At 38.5% G+C, this 18508-nt stretch overlaps 1 protein-coding gene and 2 long non-coding RNA genes across 14 annotated transcripts in view; 2 read left to right on the top strand and 1 right to left on the bottom strand.

The window, feature by feature from the left end:
* The window catches only part of meis2a (Meis homeobox 2a), a 117002-nt gene extending 106775 nt beyond the window's left edge, over positions 1-10227 (top strand). For 3 of the 11 annotated variants that reach the window (XM_072569033.1, XM_072569032.1, XM_072569035.1), the window contains 3 exons: positions 3619-3677; positions 6009-6119; positions 8850-10227. In XM_072569033.1, the coding sequence (XP_072425134.1) occupies positions 3619-3677; positions 6009-6119; positions 8850-9136 (457 nt within the window). In that variant the 3' untranslated portion in view covers positions 9137-10227. Of the gene's footprint in view, positions 1-3618; positions 3678-6008; positions 6120-6418; positions 6515-8849 lie in introns of all 11 variants that reach the window. The other 8 variants (XM_072569039.1, XM_072569041.1, XM_072569040.1 and 5 more) reach the window with 5 other exon arrangements.
* Positions 7316-18508, bottom strand: part of LOC140476434 (uncharacterized) — a 12801-nt gene continuing 1608 nt past the window's right edge. For both annotated transcript variants that reach the window (XR_011960482.1, XR_011960483.1), the window contains exons 2-3: positions 16669-16839; positions 7316-8605 (exon numbers count right to left, since the gene is read on the bottom strand). This is a non-coding gene — a long non-coding RNA (uncharacterized lncRNA). The remainder of the gene's footprint in view (positions 8606-16668; positions 16840-18508) is intronic.
* LOC140476435 (uncharacterized) overlaps positions 16327-18508 on the top strand; it is a 24782-nt gene continuing 22600 nt past the window's right edge. The window contains exon 1 of the long non-coding RNA XR_011960484.1: positions 16327-16398. This is a non-coding gene — a long non-coding RNA (uncharacterized lncRNA). The remainder of the gene's footprint in view (positions 16399-18508) is intronic.

The following is an 18508-nucleotide window of genomic DNA, read 5'->3' as shown; positions in this document are numbered from 1 at the left end:
TGATTGATAAAAGGGAGTGTAGCTACAGAGCTTTGAGTCAACTCCCAAAGGGATGCAACACATTAGTCTGCCAGTGAGGCTAGTATGGAGAAGGTTACTGTGCTCAAAATGAGCAAGTATGGACACCAAAAGATCTGAAGCCTAATTTACACTACACTTCGCGCATTCTTTTCCCACTTGACATCTGAAAAAGTAACCTACAAATTCTAAATGTTACAGCATTAAGTAAACACTAAAAACCGAAGAAAATGACAGAATAGCTTTAGATGCAGTAATCCTATTGTATTTTACTTCACTAGTTCTCGACTTCAAATAGTTACAAATGCCTTTGGTTCAAATCAAAATGTCAAGTTTAAACAGTGCAAAGTATGTATTCCAATGATAGATTAGAGTACATGTACACACCTTCTCATGTCAATTTAAGCTCAGTATATGGAGGGCAGGGAATTTGCATTATATTGACAACAGAGTAGATCAGTCTGGAAAGTTAACGTTAGCTTTACCATAATGAGACAGTGTTAGCTGACTAAATTCAAGTGACCTCTGATAATGCTGTAGTAGGACATGTATGCTTGTGTGTTTATACATTTTAAAAAAGAAATATCTAGTGCTAGTGACAGATTTAATTCACCGTTTCTTTCAGCAATGCTGTTGGAACTGAAATCAACATTGGTCAAAGGGCAAATAATGCACCCTGACTGGGGACAGTAGGCACATAGCTTCGGGTTACTTATATTGAGAAAAAACTGGAAGGGGAATAAAGGGTGACATGCTGCCATGAACAAAATCAGGTCCTTAGAAAAAGCACTCAATATTAAAACTTATTTCTGAAACTTTTTCCTTCTTAAAACTAGTCTTACAGCTACGTAGGCTATTTGGCATCAATACTGTTGGACTTTTCAAAACAGCTATCGAACAGTCCCATTTCCCCCAGCCCTGCAAATATTTCCTTTTTTTACAGATATTTAATTCCTCTTTGAATGTCACAACTGAATTGGCTTCAATCATCCTATAAGACAATGCTTTTCAGAATATTCAAGATAAATATATTTTTCACAATGTGGCATTGATTATTTGCCATATTGCTCAGTCTAAACCAACTTTAAATCCCCCAGCAACTGAGAATGTGCGTGTGTCGCTTGTTTCCACCATCATTGCTCCTTGTAGCCAGTTCGCAAGAAATGCTTCAGTTGAATACACAAGCCTCTCGTTTTTTCTTCCCTCGACCACTTCCACCCCCCTCCCACCCCGCCCACTTAGCGTTTCTCAGTGGAAGAAGTGAGAGTTAAGTCCACAATGGATCTTTTACATGATACTGCATATTAGTGCTTGCCGAACTTTCCCATTTTAAGTTTGATATTATTTGCCACCTGTGCAATATTTCCTCCATTAGCCAAGAGCTTGGATCACTGAAATGCAGCGTTCTTCACTCCAGCCGTGAATATAGATCTGTGATTGGACAATGGGGGACACAGTTTAGTGGGTGGGACCTGTCTTGGCACTTTTTTCCTTCCACATGGGTGAATAAACCCTTATCTTGCAAAGTGCCCCATCTACTGGACTGACTCAGAACGAACAACCGCTTAAATATCATTTTAAAGAGTTTCAGAATTGGACCTCCGCAGAAGTCCAATCAACGTACTGGAGTGACATGCCTCCGCTTGAAAAAAAAACCTTAATCTAAGAGCTTTTATTCAAAAATACTGTTTTCAAAACTAGCCATGAAGTCTGTAAGAACTCAAGTGGATCGTCATTATGCACATTCAATTTGATTGCCCGTGATCTTCATTCAGATTTAGTTTCAATGTCTGTTGAATTAAATCAAAAATACATCTACAGAAACTCGTGTCACATGTATAACTTAATATTACATTTTGCCTTGCTGCAATTCACTATGGTGGCAAGAATAAGCACGGGATGAATTGAATTCAGTTTGGATCTCATAATCGTAACTGAACTGGCTCTCATTCTGAACAGGGTCACTCTGTGTATTCCAACTGTGGAACAGACGTTTGTTTACTGACGATTTGATTTAATGATATCTGCACTGCTCGTTATAAAGAAGACTCACCATTTCCCTGAAGAACATCTCTTTCTTCGGTTGCTTAGCCTGTTTTAAAGCCTGAAGCAGCTTTTCAACTGAAGCTTAGGCAAGACAAGTAATTGTGTTGGGTGACATTTTTTGACAACAAAGATAGAATGCAAATCTTTGGAGGATTGCCCTTCAATAATCTGTATACAAATGGAAAATAATTCATAATGCATTTGCTAAAGCATTGACAAAATTAATACATTCCTTTTAGAAGCTGCATTCTGAACTAAGAATGCTTACTTTAGAATTTGACAATGGCCATTTTGCATCAGAAATCTGACATGGGACAATTTTTTGGGCTTCTTGTTCATTTTCTTTTTCCCCATCCCCCAATTTCACCGCCATGAGACATTTGTTACATGCCATTCACATGAGTTCTATTTCTTGCACTTAGTTGGGCATAAAAGACACTGGAGTAGCTTGGCTCCATTTCAAATGCAAACATTTGGCCTCTGCATTGAGATTTCTAACATTTCAGATAGTAAAAAATGTGAGGGTGTTTTTTGGTTGGAGGGCTGGTTTAGCTGGGAGGCGGAGCAGATAAATTAAAGACAGCTTTGCGATGATTAATAGCACAGCTTTTATGAAATGATTTTATCTGGCTGTTTGGGAAGAACAGGAAAGTGGGAATTTTCTAGTAACGGTGGATGATTGTCAAGGTGTAATATAATTTGTCAAATCAGAACTGAAATCCAAGGTTTTTTTTATATATAACTGCCACACATGCTCTGTTCTCAAAATACAATTATTGTCAAACTTCCTGTTGTGAAAAGTAGTCAATTCCAGAAAATTTTAATAACCTTAACGCATTGGTGACCCCACCTCCATTTTGATCCTTCCCCATCACTTGTTTCCCAAATGGCAAAACATACATGTCTGAATGCCTTTGAATCCTTAAACATCAGAAAAAGGAGTCTGGTTTGATCTGTAGAAACAAGTCATCTATTTTCAAATGTATTTTAGTACCCACATTCCTGGTGGGCATTTGCCTTTATTTTCTGCCCTGGGTGTGGAAATCTTGGTTGAAAAGGTCACTGTTGCCCGTCGCTAACCTCTAAATGACCCCTTGACTTTACAGTCTAAAACTGCAGGAGCTGCGAATGAGCAGGAGCCTTTCTGTACTAGCACTTATTTGCTGCTGTGGTGATAAAACTTCAGACAGCCTAATTGATGGGCTTGCTGACATAACAATACCTTGTGAAAACAGAGAGTGGCAAACGCCTGGTCTTCATTTATGGACAGCTGGAAGGGGAGTTGCACCCCCTATGAGGAGAAAGCAACCTATTTGAGGCAATGAACTTTTACGATGTTTGTGACTCTAGCACAGGCAGACATTCCATCTTAAACACTAACATTTAAAATAGTTGATGTTAGAAACCTTTAAATTAACAGATGACGAATGTGCTCATGTGAACAGGTTGTCTTTTTAATACCTTTAACAAATTGAAAAGCTGCAGAAGTGTGACTTCTAATATTGATTGTTCAGATTAGGAAATTAAAATCTACCCTTTTCGTGTTTGTTTCAGGTTTATTAATGCCAGGAGAAGAATAGTACAACCCATGATTGACCAGTCAAATCGAGCAGGCAAGTCCCAAGTAGTAACTATATTCAAGTCCCGCAGGCACAAATCCTCAACAAGTTATTCTTCAGGAGTCCCTTCACCTGGTAAATAAACTTGGCTGCCTGGCATTCTGGAAAGGCTTTTGCTCCAGAATCCCAAAGCTGGGAGCAATCTCGCTAAATTGGTGCCAACTGGACTTTCCCACCCTCACTTTCCAGAAGCTGCTTTATTTCTGTTGGTATTGGTAATTGGGCAAACATCCTTGCAGCATAAATAGCTTGTTCAATGGGTACTACTCCTGACTCACTGGTTATCTTTCTTAGCCACTATTGCTTTCCTTACTCCTCACAATCCCTTGGTGAATGTGCTTGCTTATTTTCAGCAACATTATTATTTATCAACATTAATTAAAGCTTGAATTATATTAAAGAAAAATGTTAAAAGTTCACCTAACTGGTTTGTTGTTAACAGCCAGTTGGATTAAAACACTCATTAATTGTACCAGAAGGAATAGGTATGAGACTAAAGCAGTGTTCATGACTGTACTATCATGTTCCTTTTTGCCCAAGTTAATTGATGGAGGAAGACATAGTGCCTATGTCCTTGTTACCTTTGTTTTATTGGAAATCGTAACTGGCATGATGTTATATTTCCTAAGTTAATCCCTAATGTAAAATAGCTGAAAATTAATTTGACTGTTTAAAAAAAACTGGCTTATTTATGATTTTTAAACAAAAGACACGTTGCGTTGACTATAGAATTGTGCCCTTCTGCATTGACTTGGGAAAAGCTTTATTGAAGTTTTGATTCTGAATCACAATGCTTTGATTTGATGTTGATATGCACCTGCTGCTTTCCGTCACTTTATAAAATGTTATTTATTCATGGGAATTGTATACAGCTTGTGGAGCTTATTTCTCTGTTGGGGTCAGGAATGACACTATAGTGTGAAATGAAACAGGAAGACCAGAACTCTTGCCTTAAGTGCTATGATGGTCAGAGAGAGTTTTGATTAGTTGTACAATAAAGATTAGTGAATTTGAAATCATGCAAGAATAATTTATGTGCTCCCTCTGATGATGGCAGTGATTCTAGCCGTGGTTTAGACCGACAGGTGATATCTGAGTGCCTTGCCCAAGACACTTTTTTTATTTGTTAGTTCATACCGAGAATTCAGATATCAGACACTGCAGCCAAACTTGATGTTTTTATTACTCAAATTCAACATAAACTTACATTCAAAACACATTATTGTCAAGAAACTAAAATTAGAAGGCTTATTTTTATCATCAACTTCATCCAAGTTCAGGAATGCTAAAGCCATTTGTGTTACCTCTTGCTTGGCTCAAGTCAGCTTGCTCAGCACAAGCTAATGGTTGAATCCTTAAGAGAAATCAGAAAGAAACTGTTTAAATAGCTTCTTAAAAGAACTACTTAAATGGGTACAGACACAAGGCTGACACAAGAATAATTGACCAATTGGTGTAAGTTTGCAATTCTATGAACATGGGCTCCTCGAGTCTGGCAAAGTCAGTCCCATAGTACAAACTTTGCTTAGTCAGTGAAAAAGTTGAGGAACTGCCTACAGAATTTAGTTTTGATCTCCATAATATTAAATTCTTGCACAATAGAATCATACAACATTGAAACAGACCCTTCAGTCCAACCAGTCCATGCTGATCATGTTCCCAAACTTAACTAGTCTCTGTTGCCTTCAGTTGGCCCATATCCCTCCAACACCTTTACTTTTCATGAACTTATCTTTATGTCTTTTGAACAGTGAAATTGTACCTCCATCCACCACTTTCTCTAGCAGTTCATTCCACACACATATCACTCTCTATTGCCATTCATGCCCCTTTTAAATCTTTTACCTCTCACCTTAAAAATATGCCCCATATTGCCTTCATACTTGGAATGCAATTAAAGAAGGTTCTGAAATTAGTTGTAATTTATTAAGAAAACTCTGGGCAAAATGCCCAACTACATAATTTTGGATTAAAAGATAAGGACACACAAGCATGAGAAATACTTTATTCTAATTCTAAATAAGTTAATAAATCTTCTTGGTGTTGGTGAGGGGACTTTCACTTTTCAGCATTACGCTGTACACTGCTTCTGCCTTTGTAATCTAAGACTGCAGTTTTAATGTTTCCACCTCTCAGGGGTTTGTCAAAATGGGTAAGCGGGCGCTATAGTGAATGCATTGGGTGCTCAACCTATTTTTTTAATGCTACTTGCTTTTTAAGTTTCTGGTGTTTGACAACGTATTGTGTTTGCTGTTTCAGGAGTAACTGCTGATTGTTTGGTATGTCTTTTCTTTCTCCTCTGTGTCCACGTTTGACTACAATCAGGTTTTCTTCTTGATCCTTCAGTAAGCCAAGGAGCAGCATACAGTCCAGAGGGCCAACCAATGGGAAGTTTTGTATTGGATGGTCAGCAACATATGGGAATTCGGCCTGCTGGTAAGCTACATGCAGTGCTTCCATGGCCTAAGTGTAGCGTCATCACCTTCTCTATCCCTCCCATCCACTTCATCTGTCATGCCCACCATCACAGGGTTTTCTTCTCTGCCTGCTGCCTGCCTTGCCTGTCTTCTTTGCACCCAGGGGGAAACAAATCCTTCAGACAAGAGATTTGTGAGGAATTTATCCACCTCACGGATCCTAAAATACACAAAAAAATTATAAGGGATCTTTTTCACTATCGAGTAGTCGACCTTGCTGATTTTCTGGCATCTTCTTGGATTTTATCTCCCTTCTAGGACCTATGAGTGGAATGGGCATGAATATGGGCATGGATGGGCAATGGCACTACATGTAACCTTCATCTAGTTAACCAATCGCAAAGCACGGGGGAAGTAAGTACGATCAGGCTGTTTATTCTGTCTATTACTGTAGTGCAATTTTTTTAATACCCACCCCCCACACCAATTTTTTTCTCCTTGCCCGTATTTGCATGCTATTCCAATGAAGGGCTAGTTTTAATGATTTATCTCATGACGTTTGACACCATTTTGCAAGCTGCAAAAGGTCAGCTAACTAATTTACAGTATACAGAGCAAATTAGGTCTGGAGTAATTCTGTTTAATTATGAAGCCCAGAGAATCAAACTCAAGCAGCAAATGAACAATTGGGACATTTAACGGAAAAGAAACATCTTCAGGGCACCAATTGACTTGAGAGAAATTAACCAGGCTTCATGAAGCAATAAAAACGAGAAGTGAGACTGTCCTTTGAGTGACATAAACCTGTCAGGAAACGATTGATGCATGAATTATCCTATATGCAAAAATGAAATGTTGCAGTTCCCAATCTGCAGTCTAGATATATTGTGATATATGGTGCTGCAATATATTTCTCACTGGGAGCACACCACCCCCCCCCCCCCCCCCCACCAACACCCCCCTCCAACCACCCAGCACCACCATATCCCCATCCCATACCCAAAAGTATATTTGTTGCCTCCAAAGCAAGATTAAAATAAAGAGAACAGAAAATGTAAAACAAAACAGTAACAGACATTAAGAGGTGACTGCAAGTGAAGGAATGGAATCTGCAGTGAAGCTGATTGGCTGCAGTCTAAATAATCCATCAGTTGGAGTGTGTCCAATGTATGCGATGTTTGAGGAATTCAGATACAGCAAACAGCAATACATCACTGAGGCATCAGAGCATGAAGTTTTATTTAATAACTGAAACTCTTTGCTACCATTGAGCTTAATGCTTACATTTGAAAAAGAATGGCAGACTATTTCATTATTAAACCACCTTCAATCCTTTTGTACTCAAAGTTGTATGTCCAACCCACAAAAAATGACTTTCTCTGCAGTCGCTCAACAGCGCTGGATTGTTTCAGATTATTTAAAATAATGGTTATAGTTTCTTGTGAGATATTTGAGGAGGTTACCATAGTACATTAGTGATGGAGTCAATTTCGTGCCTTCCTTTCTTTACTGATGCAGTTAGAAAAATGTTAAAAGCAGTGTTCCCTAAAACAGCCATTGAGACAACATTTTCTCAGCTTGGATAATTCTTAATATAGGCCATATAATTTCTGGCCTATTTAATTACATAACATATTTTATGCTTCATAACCAATTACATTAATGGCTTAATACAGATAATATTATCCTCCTTTTATTTGATTATGGAGCCACACAATATGGTATATTTGGTACTTAATTATCATCATCCAGTGAGCATGCCGCTGTGCTAGAATAAACAGAGCTGAGTCGGACTTATTAAAGAGTGCAGACAGTATTATTGTCTCAGTATGGTTTTACCACTGTGGCTACTAATGTACTGCAAATCTACCTCAAACAATGACAACGGCTTATAGGTTTTTTAGATTACTAGCTTATAGTATCACTAAAACCTATTCTAAATCTTCTTGGTAGGTGCTAGAGGGTGGTTGGAGGTTAAGTGAATTTCCTCTATTTTAGATCTGCTTCATAAACCATGTTGATAGTCATTTTGCACTAAAATGAGCTCAAGTTAGATGAATGAAATCTGTGATTTAAATACTATTTTCTGGCAGGTATTTCCTCCTAAATGCCCATATCCCATTCTCTGAGCAACAGGTATTGGCTCTTTTCTTCCCTTTGTGTTTCCAGTTTCATTCATGTATTACAGAGAGGCAAATACAAGGGCCCACTCTACTGGTAAAAATATTCCTAAAATAGATTGAGAAGCACTTTCTTCATTTTCCTGAAAAAGCTATTAATTTTATGTGAATTTCTTTATTTGGAAATACTAAGTGTGTGAAAGTGAGCTCTCATTGCATCAGATTTCTTGCATGTAGATGTCTTCTTGGTCCCTTGCCATATTTCTTTGAACAATATCTTCTCTGATTCTGCTTAATCTTTAGTTTTTTTTCTATCGGTCCCTGTATTCTTTTTTGCCTGTAACTTGATCTTTTTTCTTTCATGAACCGATGTATCTCCTGTGACCTATGAGGAAGATTGAACGCGTGGTTATTGAATTAATCATTGTGACTAGTGCATTTGATTTATTATCATAAAATATCTGCAAATGTGTAATAATATACATCAATAACACTGTAACTCTATATGTACAGAGATGTATGTGCAGACCATATAAGGAAACTGCTAATGAGACATAAGAATAAGCTCTTAAGGAATGCATTTTTCAGAAATGTTAACAAATTTTAATTGTTTGTTCTTGCCTTTTCAGGTTTGCAAGGCATGCCAGGGGACTATGTATCTCAGGGTGGTCCTATGGGTATGAGTATGGCGCAGCCAAGTTACACTCCTCCCCAGATGACCCCACACCCTGCCCAGTTAAGACACGGACCCCCAATACATTCCTATCTCCCAAGTCACCCACATCACCCGGCCATGATGATGCATGGAGGACCCCCGCCTCACCCTGGAATGCCAATGTCAGCACAAAGCCCCACAATGTTAAATCCTGTGGACCCCAATGTTGGGGGACAGGTTATGGATATCCACGCCCAATAGTATAAGGGAAAAAAAAGAGAAACAAAAATGTAAGACTTTAAACTTTGAACAGATGTTGACACTTAATGGAATTCCAGACGAGCTGTGATTTTGTTTTCACTCGACGCCAGCAGAGGACCAATGGCAAGGCCAGGCAAATGTGAAGCCAAAAGCTTTCTTCACATGAAATTAACTCCAGTGTAAAGTTCCTCTGGAAAAGGACTGAAAGATTTATTACTACTGTAGCATAAATATAGGAACTAAGTTAACTTGTACATTTCTGTTGATCACTCTATTTCTGTTGCTTCCAATAGTTTTTAGAAAGAAAGTTATCCTTTTTCCACACTATGTGTGTTGTTCCCAAAATGGTTGTCCTCGTACAGCAAATGGAGCCACGTTTCAGACCAGATTGCCCAGATCCAGCCACCTTGCCATAGAGGAAGGAGCTAATATGAAGATCTGTGAGACTTCTTTGGATGCAGCCATAGGCGAAAGGTTTTGAGAATGCACTAACATACCTAATTTTCTCTGGAACAAATGTGGCCTGTCACAACAAAGCCTACTTGGTCCACCTGAAGGGCTTATGTCTGATCATATTCTGGATTGACTCTTCTTCAAAGAGCTTGTTGATGGAAATCTGAAGATGAATTAGCAACTTCCTGCTATGGCTGTGGGCCTCAGCATTGAGAAAATGTTGTCACAAAAACAACTAAAAATGCTCTTGGGCAGACTTTTCTTAATGAAATTTCCTTTTGCTGGTCTTGCACCAAAACAGACCTTTTTAAATGAACTCAAACTGCTTGGAACAAGCAACGATAAAAAAATACTGTAACATACTTGGTACAGAGAGTTCAGTATATTAATTGTTACATGTTAGATATCTATGTGTTTACCTCAATGAGAAATAACGAATGTTTTGCTAGTATCAAATCTGCTGTGGAATTGGTATTGTATGTCAATGAATTCCTTACTTTTATCAGCACGTGTCACTAGAAGAAAATGCTGTTTTCCTTGCGAGCTTTGTCAGATTACATAAATACTTGTATGAGGACTGTGACGTATGTTTAAAAGGTGTTCAGTCACAAAATGCCGTAATAAATATTTCATTTTTAGATTTTTTTCTGTTTAATAACACCTGTAATGGCTTCAACTTTCTTGGGACATAACAACAGACTCCTCCAGAAGTGTGTGCAGCTGAAGTTTTTGTTTCTGTTGTTGGGATAGTTCAGTCCTGTAAGGTTCACATTTAACCCACGGATGTGAGGTTTTCGATTTGATCCCAGGCACTCCTGAGTGATATTTGAAAGATGTGCTTGTTACTTCTTCTGATGTGGCCATTGGTTTCACAGAAACAGGAGAATTTTTATCTTTCTTTCTGTAGCATGAGCAGAAAAGCAACTGGAAATTCTGAGCTCAATGAAAAGTAAGCTTGTGGAATATTTTACCAGCGTTTAGAGAAAAAAAAGACAGGGTAACTTCTCTTACGAAAAAAAATTGTACAGCATTTTCTACACAAACACACCGGGAGCATACAAAATCCGGCTGTTCGCGTGAAGAATCTTTTATCAGTAGCTATTGAGTTTAAGTCGAAATTGAAAAATGAAACGAGCCACCAAATTCAACTCTACAGAATATTTCTATATCTGCGTGTCGCGATGTTTACAACTCTAGAGTCCCCCAGAATTGTGTTTTCACTGGTTAGTAAAGTCTTGAAAGTTCATTTAAAGTAAGCCAACCTTGACACAGCTCTTTCTCCCCACTCATCCAGTCCATACTCCCACCAAGGCGAGCGTGTATAACTGTCGGCTGATTGCAGCCAGGATTTCTGATCCTCAAAAATCAAGCAGCCTGAATTGCTCCAGAGATTTTGTTTGCAAAGTCAGGATGGTGGCGGGACTGGGAATGACATATTTATAGAAATGTGGAAAATCAGATCGGGCAGCATTTGAAGTGAGTTATATTGTATTTAAAACCCTGGAGGTTTCTTTTTTTTTGTTTACAGAGCTTCTTAATAAAAGTTTATTTAAAAAAAAAGAGCCTGGGTTGATACCATTAAAATATGTTATGTACGAACAGTCATGGATAAAGTTTTTTGGCATGTTTCAATATGTTGTATTGTGAGCTGCAGACACCAAATGGACCAGCTGATGTGTTTTATCATAAAGTGTTTTGCTTTTGGAGACTCGTATTTACTGAACGTCAGTCATATTCATTTCCATTTCATTCACAGTCTTTTTTCACATTTTGGGAACTAACCTAATCCCTATCGCCTGTTGCAACTTCTCTTCCAACCGAGAGTTCGGTGGGGAAATTTCGATTCTAGTTGTCCAACTTTTTTTTAAAAATTCGCTCTCGTGCGCTGTTCTCTTCGCTCCCTTTGCATTGCGAATTCCAGCTCCCCCCGCCCTACTTCAGACTGGTAAAACAGGCTCGGGATTTCAAGGCAAAACATCGTCCTTCCCCCGTTCAGAAAGCAACCGCGCGTTTCTTGTGCAGTGAGCATGTTGAACCTTGTCACTTTTTTTTGTGCTTTTTAGTTCCTGTGTGTCCCTTGGTGCAGTGCTGCAGCAGCCGCCGTATGACCTCCTCCTCAAATATATATGGTGCTTGTGGCAATCCAAAATCATCTCTGACCCCAAGTACACACACAAAAAGCAAACTTCTCCAAACTACGAGAAAAAAAGAAAGCCCTTCCATTTTGTTGCCGTTAACCCAGGCAGTGGGATTGCTTTCGGTGTTTATTTTACAAGAGTTGGTCTTAGGTTTATTCGGTTGACTATTCGTTAATAAATTAAAATAATGCATGTTGTTTTTGTCCGGGCATTCTTTGAGGCAGACCGCCAGCTAATAGTTCTCGCCATAATCCTTGGTAGGATTGCTAGTTGCATTAATGGCGTGGGTCGCAAAATGAGCAACTGTGCTACAGTTTAAAACTGAAAAGGGAACCGTTTGCTTTTGACTAAAATCACAAAGAATGATGAATTAAGCCTGGCGAGTGTGGACCCTCCCATTGTATCTCCTTCAGCTCGCTAAATCTGGTTCTTGAGCTATCACCACAAACAAATACGGCGTTTTACAATTTTATTTTTACTTTAAAATACAGATTGAGGTTACAGGGTGGACTCTGCGAACGCTAAGTTCACATTTGCTTTGGAGCCAGAACCCACTTTAAGAAGACAAGTCTTTTGTGCTGACGGCAATGGTCTTTTTCTGTAGACCAGCCAGGAGCCTAGTCCGCCCCATCAAACTGGAAAGTTGGCTATGGGCTGCACTGTTAAATGTAATCTTGAGGAAATTGATTAAAATGAAACAAACAGTTCCACTAAAGCAATTTAAAGGCGGAAATCTATTTTAAAAAATCAAAGTTCAACAAAAATTCTATTTACATAATTGACAACTGCAAATGCAAAACTATATTTTTATATCGCAAGTAAATTATAAATAAAACAGGGCAAGTCATCAGATTTCTTTAGATTTGATTACTGGAGCCCGTCCCCAATAAATTACTACAGAAATGAATGATGAGGCAATAATGGTTATGTCTTCGCCACCAACTTATTTACACTTAAGAATATGTTAGTACCAGCGGAGCAAAAGGCAGGACATTTGAATTGTCTGTTTCTTCCCCCACATTTGCCATTTTGGAATTTTAAAAAAATAACCATTTTAGTTGTAAACATGTTACTATGGAGACTACGTGTATCCCAACCCCTAGAGCCCAGAGTGGGTCAGAGAAAACGCCGCTATTTCTGGAGATCATTTATCACTGTCACTAGATAATGATTCCCGCAGCAAGCCCCTATTGATGTTTATAATTGCATTATCTCATATGGAATGATCAATGAAAACGGGAGCCAGGCATGGGATAATTAGAAAACGCTTCCAAACAAAAAAAAACTTCTTGGTCCCTTTCAAAAGATAGCCCCCACCCCCATAAAAAAAACCCTTTATAAACTCGATTCACGCCTGGTTTTAGCCTTGGTCAGATTTTTTTTTCGCCTCTAAATTCAGAAAGGTTACTATTCCGAAGTCTGAAATGTCCTCAAATAACCAATGTGAACAGGAAAAAATGAATCAATTCGGATTGTGTTACTGCCTCTCAAGGAAGTTATGACAAATTACCTGTGAACGCTTTCTGAAGAATCTTGGCTTTTAGCTCATCACCCAAGTAAATCAATGCAAATAAATGGCTGGACTGCAGGTCTCAGTTCCACTCTGTGTGTGCGCACTATTATCTACAATTCATTTCGGCTCTCTTCTAAAGCTGTTACTTCTGATTTCGTCATTTGTCAGTGTTTATGTATGTTCTTTGATTTTAGAAGGTTTGTTTTCCAGCCTCAAGTGTAATCTACAAAATATTCACCAATTGAAAGCGAACGCGAACCTCTTTTGAGGACAATTAAGAGAGAGATTGATGCAGTAGTTTTGCGTTATCACAAAACTTCCAGTTCAAAATGTGTCCCAATTAGAATCGTGATTATTATATTTTGAAACACGTTTTGGCTGTGAAAGAAACTCGCTCTGGGAAGGTACAGGCAGCCATCCCATACCACACGTTAGTTGAATTTAACGTCTAGATATCTTTTCTCGTTACCTTTCAATGTCGTTTTTTCTTCCGTGAAATCGATGTAATATGGGGAAAATGATGACCCTTCGTCCCTTTGTTAAGTTTTGCAACTGTTGTACGGTCACGTTTAACACTGAATTGAATTCAGTCAGAAGCCGTTACATCAAAAATTGGCAACGGGAGAATGGGAAAGGTTTACTTCATTTTATTTTTGTCAGATCCAAATTTCTGCTTCGCTGTAGATGTGCTTTAAAAAGTCTTGATATAAGCTGTCGATATAGTAAATGATGACTCATATTTACCCAAGTTGCACGGTGTGGATTGATGGGTTCTTACTCTGTGTATCAGGCTGAGTTAATAGCCTCTGATTATTTGCCGGAGAGCCAGGAGTCTGTTATAGCAGGTTATATGTTTAGCTTTTCTTCCAATTCAATTCTTGCTGAACCTGTACTTTGTGGATCGGTTTCAGAATCAGCTTCTCACTTAAGCTGGATCCCTAATATCTCATTGAACAATAGAATGGGTCTTTGTAAGAATTTTGTATATCGGAATATTCGAACGCATAGTCACAATATCGTGGACAATAAAAGGGAGAAGTCCAAGTTGGAATATAAAGGATCTTATATTGTTATTAAAATGTATAAATACAGGAGACGTCAGTTATCCTTATCTATAGGTAAGGAGTTTTCATCTCTCTCTGTGGTCTTGTGTACAACACACTAAACATACTGCACTGAGTGTACATGAAAACAGCGCACGTACACAGTTCATTTCGCGTTTACAGAGAGGGAATCTGATTAGAGCCACGTCTTTATCTCCTGTATTTACTGGAGAGAGCTTGGGTGACTTTTACCTAACGGATTATGTATGAAGACATGAGACATCGCCTTGCAATACAGATGTATGCAATATGAAGCAGGATGTCGGAGTTTGTATCACAATTGAAAGGTTAGGTTAATGATAGGAGACACATGATCGGAAGATTTGGGGAGGGAGAGCAGTTTTCCTCACAGTGTAAACAATCATTACTTCATCAGAAAATCGGAATTTCCTGGCGGCACCAATCAGGTTACTGGATCTCAGTTCTTATTTAGAACAAGCATGTTTATGTATTTCTATATAGAAAAACAAGAGGCCTCAGATTATTCCCGCAGAAAGCTGGGGAAATGTTTTTTAACATAATTATCCCCAGTGGGTAACTGCCAACTCCTATCTGCTTTCGAAGATCGAGACCGAGGGACGGGGAGGGGTTAATAGTGGCATCAATCTATTTATTATTTGTAATATTTTTCCATCGTTACATGTAAGATCTGCAGTTCTGCGGAGACTCTGAGTTGATAAGAAACCCGGGCGAGAAAGACAGGGAAACGAATACCATCACAACACGCCAGTTAGATCGACTCGATAAACACCCTCGCGATTTACACGGCGGGTTTTTTTTCTTGTTGGAAATGATTTTATTATAAAGAAATGCAAATAAAATTAAAACCGACCATCATTTTCCCATTAGCAATTTGATTTATAAATACGCATGGCCAATCAAAAAAGTGTGCCGCTTGATCTGCAGAATACTTACTATCAATATTACATGGACGATTGCAAAAAAAAATTAAAGTCCGCTGTAACAAGGAAAGCAGCGAGCTATTAGAAGCGCTGATTAATAACTAGCTGGATAATGTTCATAGCCTTTTCTGCTCGACTGCCTTTTGAATTAGAGACGGTTCCACACTCTTCAGAGTGCCTATCTCTAGAAGAATGAATGACGAATATTTTGCCTCTCTCTCTTTCTCTCTCCTCGAACTTAATGATGTAAATATTCTAATTAGTAAATCACATTTGCTGAAGGCAAGACCATGAGATTGAATCATCGACATTTCTGCAAAAAGACGACCAAGTTGAACATTCACCATCGCTTGGATGATAGGAAATGTCTTTTTTTTATTTATATATAAACAAGCATATATAAAACTTGAGATAAAGTTCTGCCTGCAGCTTCTGTCTGAGGAATCTTGGTTATTCTCAATCTGCTAAGATTTAATTAGAAGCCCCAGGCGCGACGCGCGAATCAAGACCCTTTTTTTTCTCATTAGTTTCTCCTCACTAATCTTGGGTGTTATGTTGGCTTAAAGGTTGTCAACATTTGACCAATTTCGTAAAAAAAAAACACTATCGCTCCAGGAGTCGCAAAGCACGGCAGATAAATCAGCGGAACTAACAGGCGCAAAAATGTTGATAATTTATCGTTTACAAATTGTTGTTATTTGCTTTAATATTTTTCTTTTTCCTTGCAGAGAGAAAGGTTATAAATACCCCGCGGGTGGTTCAGGGCTAATGCGCTATTAATTGCATGAAGATTTCATGATAACTGTAAATAAGAGTCTTGGATTGAGAGCTGGGTTTTGTCTGCACTTGGTAATGGCAAGGGGGTGGGAAGTGGTACCCCTTTTATAATGGCCCAAGGACGGTGGGAGGGAGCGACATTGGAGCGCCCCCTACTGCCCAGCAGCACCGTGCCGACCCCCTGAAACTGACCAGCAGCCCAACGGGGGGGGGGGGGAGGAAGAGCAGCATACATCAACAATCCCGACCATTCATACATAATGTTTGTAATCAGGACAGCTTTAATCATCAATTATGTACAAACACACACACACACACACACACAAGAGGAATATACACACAAGCAGGAAGACAATGGAAACCGATCACATTACAGGTATGAGATGCCTAACTCCGCAGGTATGTTACAGCGTTTTGCAAAAAAGAAACCACTCAATTCAATTCCAACGTTTGGGTTTCTTGCCCTGCAATTGCAATTTGAAGTATTTTTTTTAGAAAGGTAAAGAATTAGAATGCTTATTGCAATTCATCCTTTGCAGAATCATGACTCTTTGTATCTCCCCCCCCCCCCCCGCCGCCAAAAAAACAGTGCTCATCCTCATAGGATGTAACGTTTCGGCTCAGAAGGGCAACGTGAACTACTTACAATACCTCCTAGAAACGATCGCATTGTTTTTGTATATACTGAGGCGGAGAGATGGAAAAGTTACTGACATCGTACGCATGAAAGTAGCCTGTGGCATCGTAGACGAAAGTTAATATTCTGGAACATCGGCCAACTAGCGAGCAGCCCGTTCTCCGGGGATGGTGTGTTTACCTGCGCAATTAATCCAAACATAGTCTTTCAGTAGAAATACATATCTGAGGCAGTACTGGCCGACACTCTTTCCCATCTTCAAAGATCAGTGCTCAGCACCAGTTAGATTTTAAAACTTTTTTTTTAAAAAAAGCGGATTCCATGACCCATCCAACATTAAGATAAAAGTAAATGATCACATCGCATGTTCAGTTAATAAACAAAATACATACCACCTACTCAATTCTAAACCACATTTATCACCCTAACAGTAAACCGAAAGTCCGTGCTTACTGCCTATGAGAGGAGGATGACAAGTCCTTGTTCCTATACAATATTGAAATTAGTCATCGAGCAATCTTAGAATATTATGCAAATCGAAAGTGCTTTGTCAAAATTGTATCGTTTAAGCATTGACCCAAACCCTTTATTGCGACAGTTCTGATCATTTAAAAGTATCTTGGCTCAGCTTAAGGTTGAATCACAATGCTCATCTCAAATAGCCAGCCAATTCTATTGTTATAGTAACTGGAGAGTACAATATTCAGCCAATAATCCGCGAAGAACAGATTGCAACAAATAACTACATCGCTCGATATTTAAGCAGCGAACATGGTGTATCCATCTATCTATCTGCTTGTTGTGAATTCACTTGCAACAGCATCTCTTCCTCAGCCACGGAAAATTAAAACAATAAGTTCAAAATTGTTCTGTAAAATATTTTATCAACCTTTGACTTGGTCCCTGAAATGCTTTACCAGGATCAACTTAAATCATTCTCTCCTAAAGACAGTAGGAGCAACCAAACCATATGTCACCTTTGTTTTAAAATGATCAACTTAGCAGCCAGACATCAGTGATCCCAAATCAAAACAAAATGTTACTCGCACCACAAGACAGCAAATGGAAGAAGGATTGAATAAGAGAGAAAGTCAAATGAAGGAAACATTTCTGAGATCTGATTATGAAAGAGCTTGACAAACTAGAATTATTAAGGGAAGGTGGGTTGCATGTGTAATGCTCACAAATTTACTATGATGCTAATACTATTCTTGTAAATAAATGTTGATAAGTGCAATTATGCTTTAATTTATATCAGACACTAGAATAAATCCATTACAAAACAATGTCCATCAGCCAAAAAATATTTCAGTAGAAAACATAATTCATATTATTTGTTTTGCATAGAGCTATGTTTGATCTGGGGAAGGTTTACCCTACAGAATCAGTTTACAAGTTGGAGCTAACACATAGGCTCCAGAAAGAGAAATTTAAACAATGCACTGGAAGTCTTGTTGGTAGATTAAAAGGTGAATCCACATGATGGTTAATCTGTCAAGACGTAAGCCATAAACAGAATGAGAGATCCAAACATTTCACAAATCAAAATGCTTAAGTTTTCTTTTTTACATCATGAAAACAAATGTGCTATTTCGTAACAATGATAAGCAAGCAGGCATTGACTGAAATGTTTAAGGTGAATGACAATTTGCAAGTAAAGCTCATTGTAAAGTATGCTTTACGAATGAAGGATCAGGTATATACCATATCCTCAATAAAAATGACAAGAGTTATTACTAAACTAGATGCTGGAAGGAAGAGTTTTAAAGGGAAGCCATGTTTGGCAATGAGGACCCCTAGTTAGCAGCCAGAAACATTGGTGCTGAAAAGCAATAGCTGGTGACAAGAA

The sequence above is a fragment of the Chiloscyllium punctatum genome, chromosome 4 (genome assembly GCF_047496795.1).
Source record: "Chiloscyllium punctatum isolate Juve2018m chromosome 4, sChiPun1.3, whole genome shotgun sequence".
Lineage (NCBI taxonomy): Eukaryota > Metazoa > Chordata > Chondrichthyes > Orectolobiformes > Hemiscylliidae > Chiloscyllium > Chiloscyllium punctatum.
This window is presented reverse-complemented; position numbering and strand designations above follow the sequence as displayed.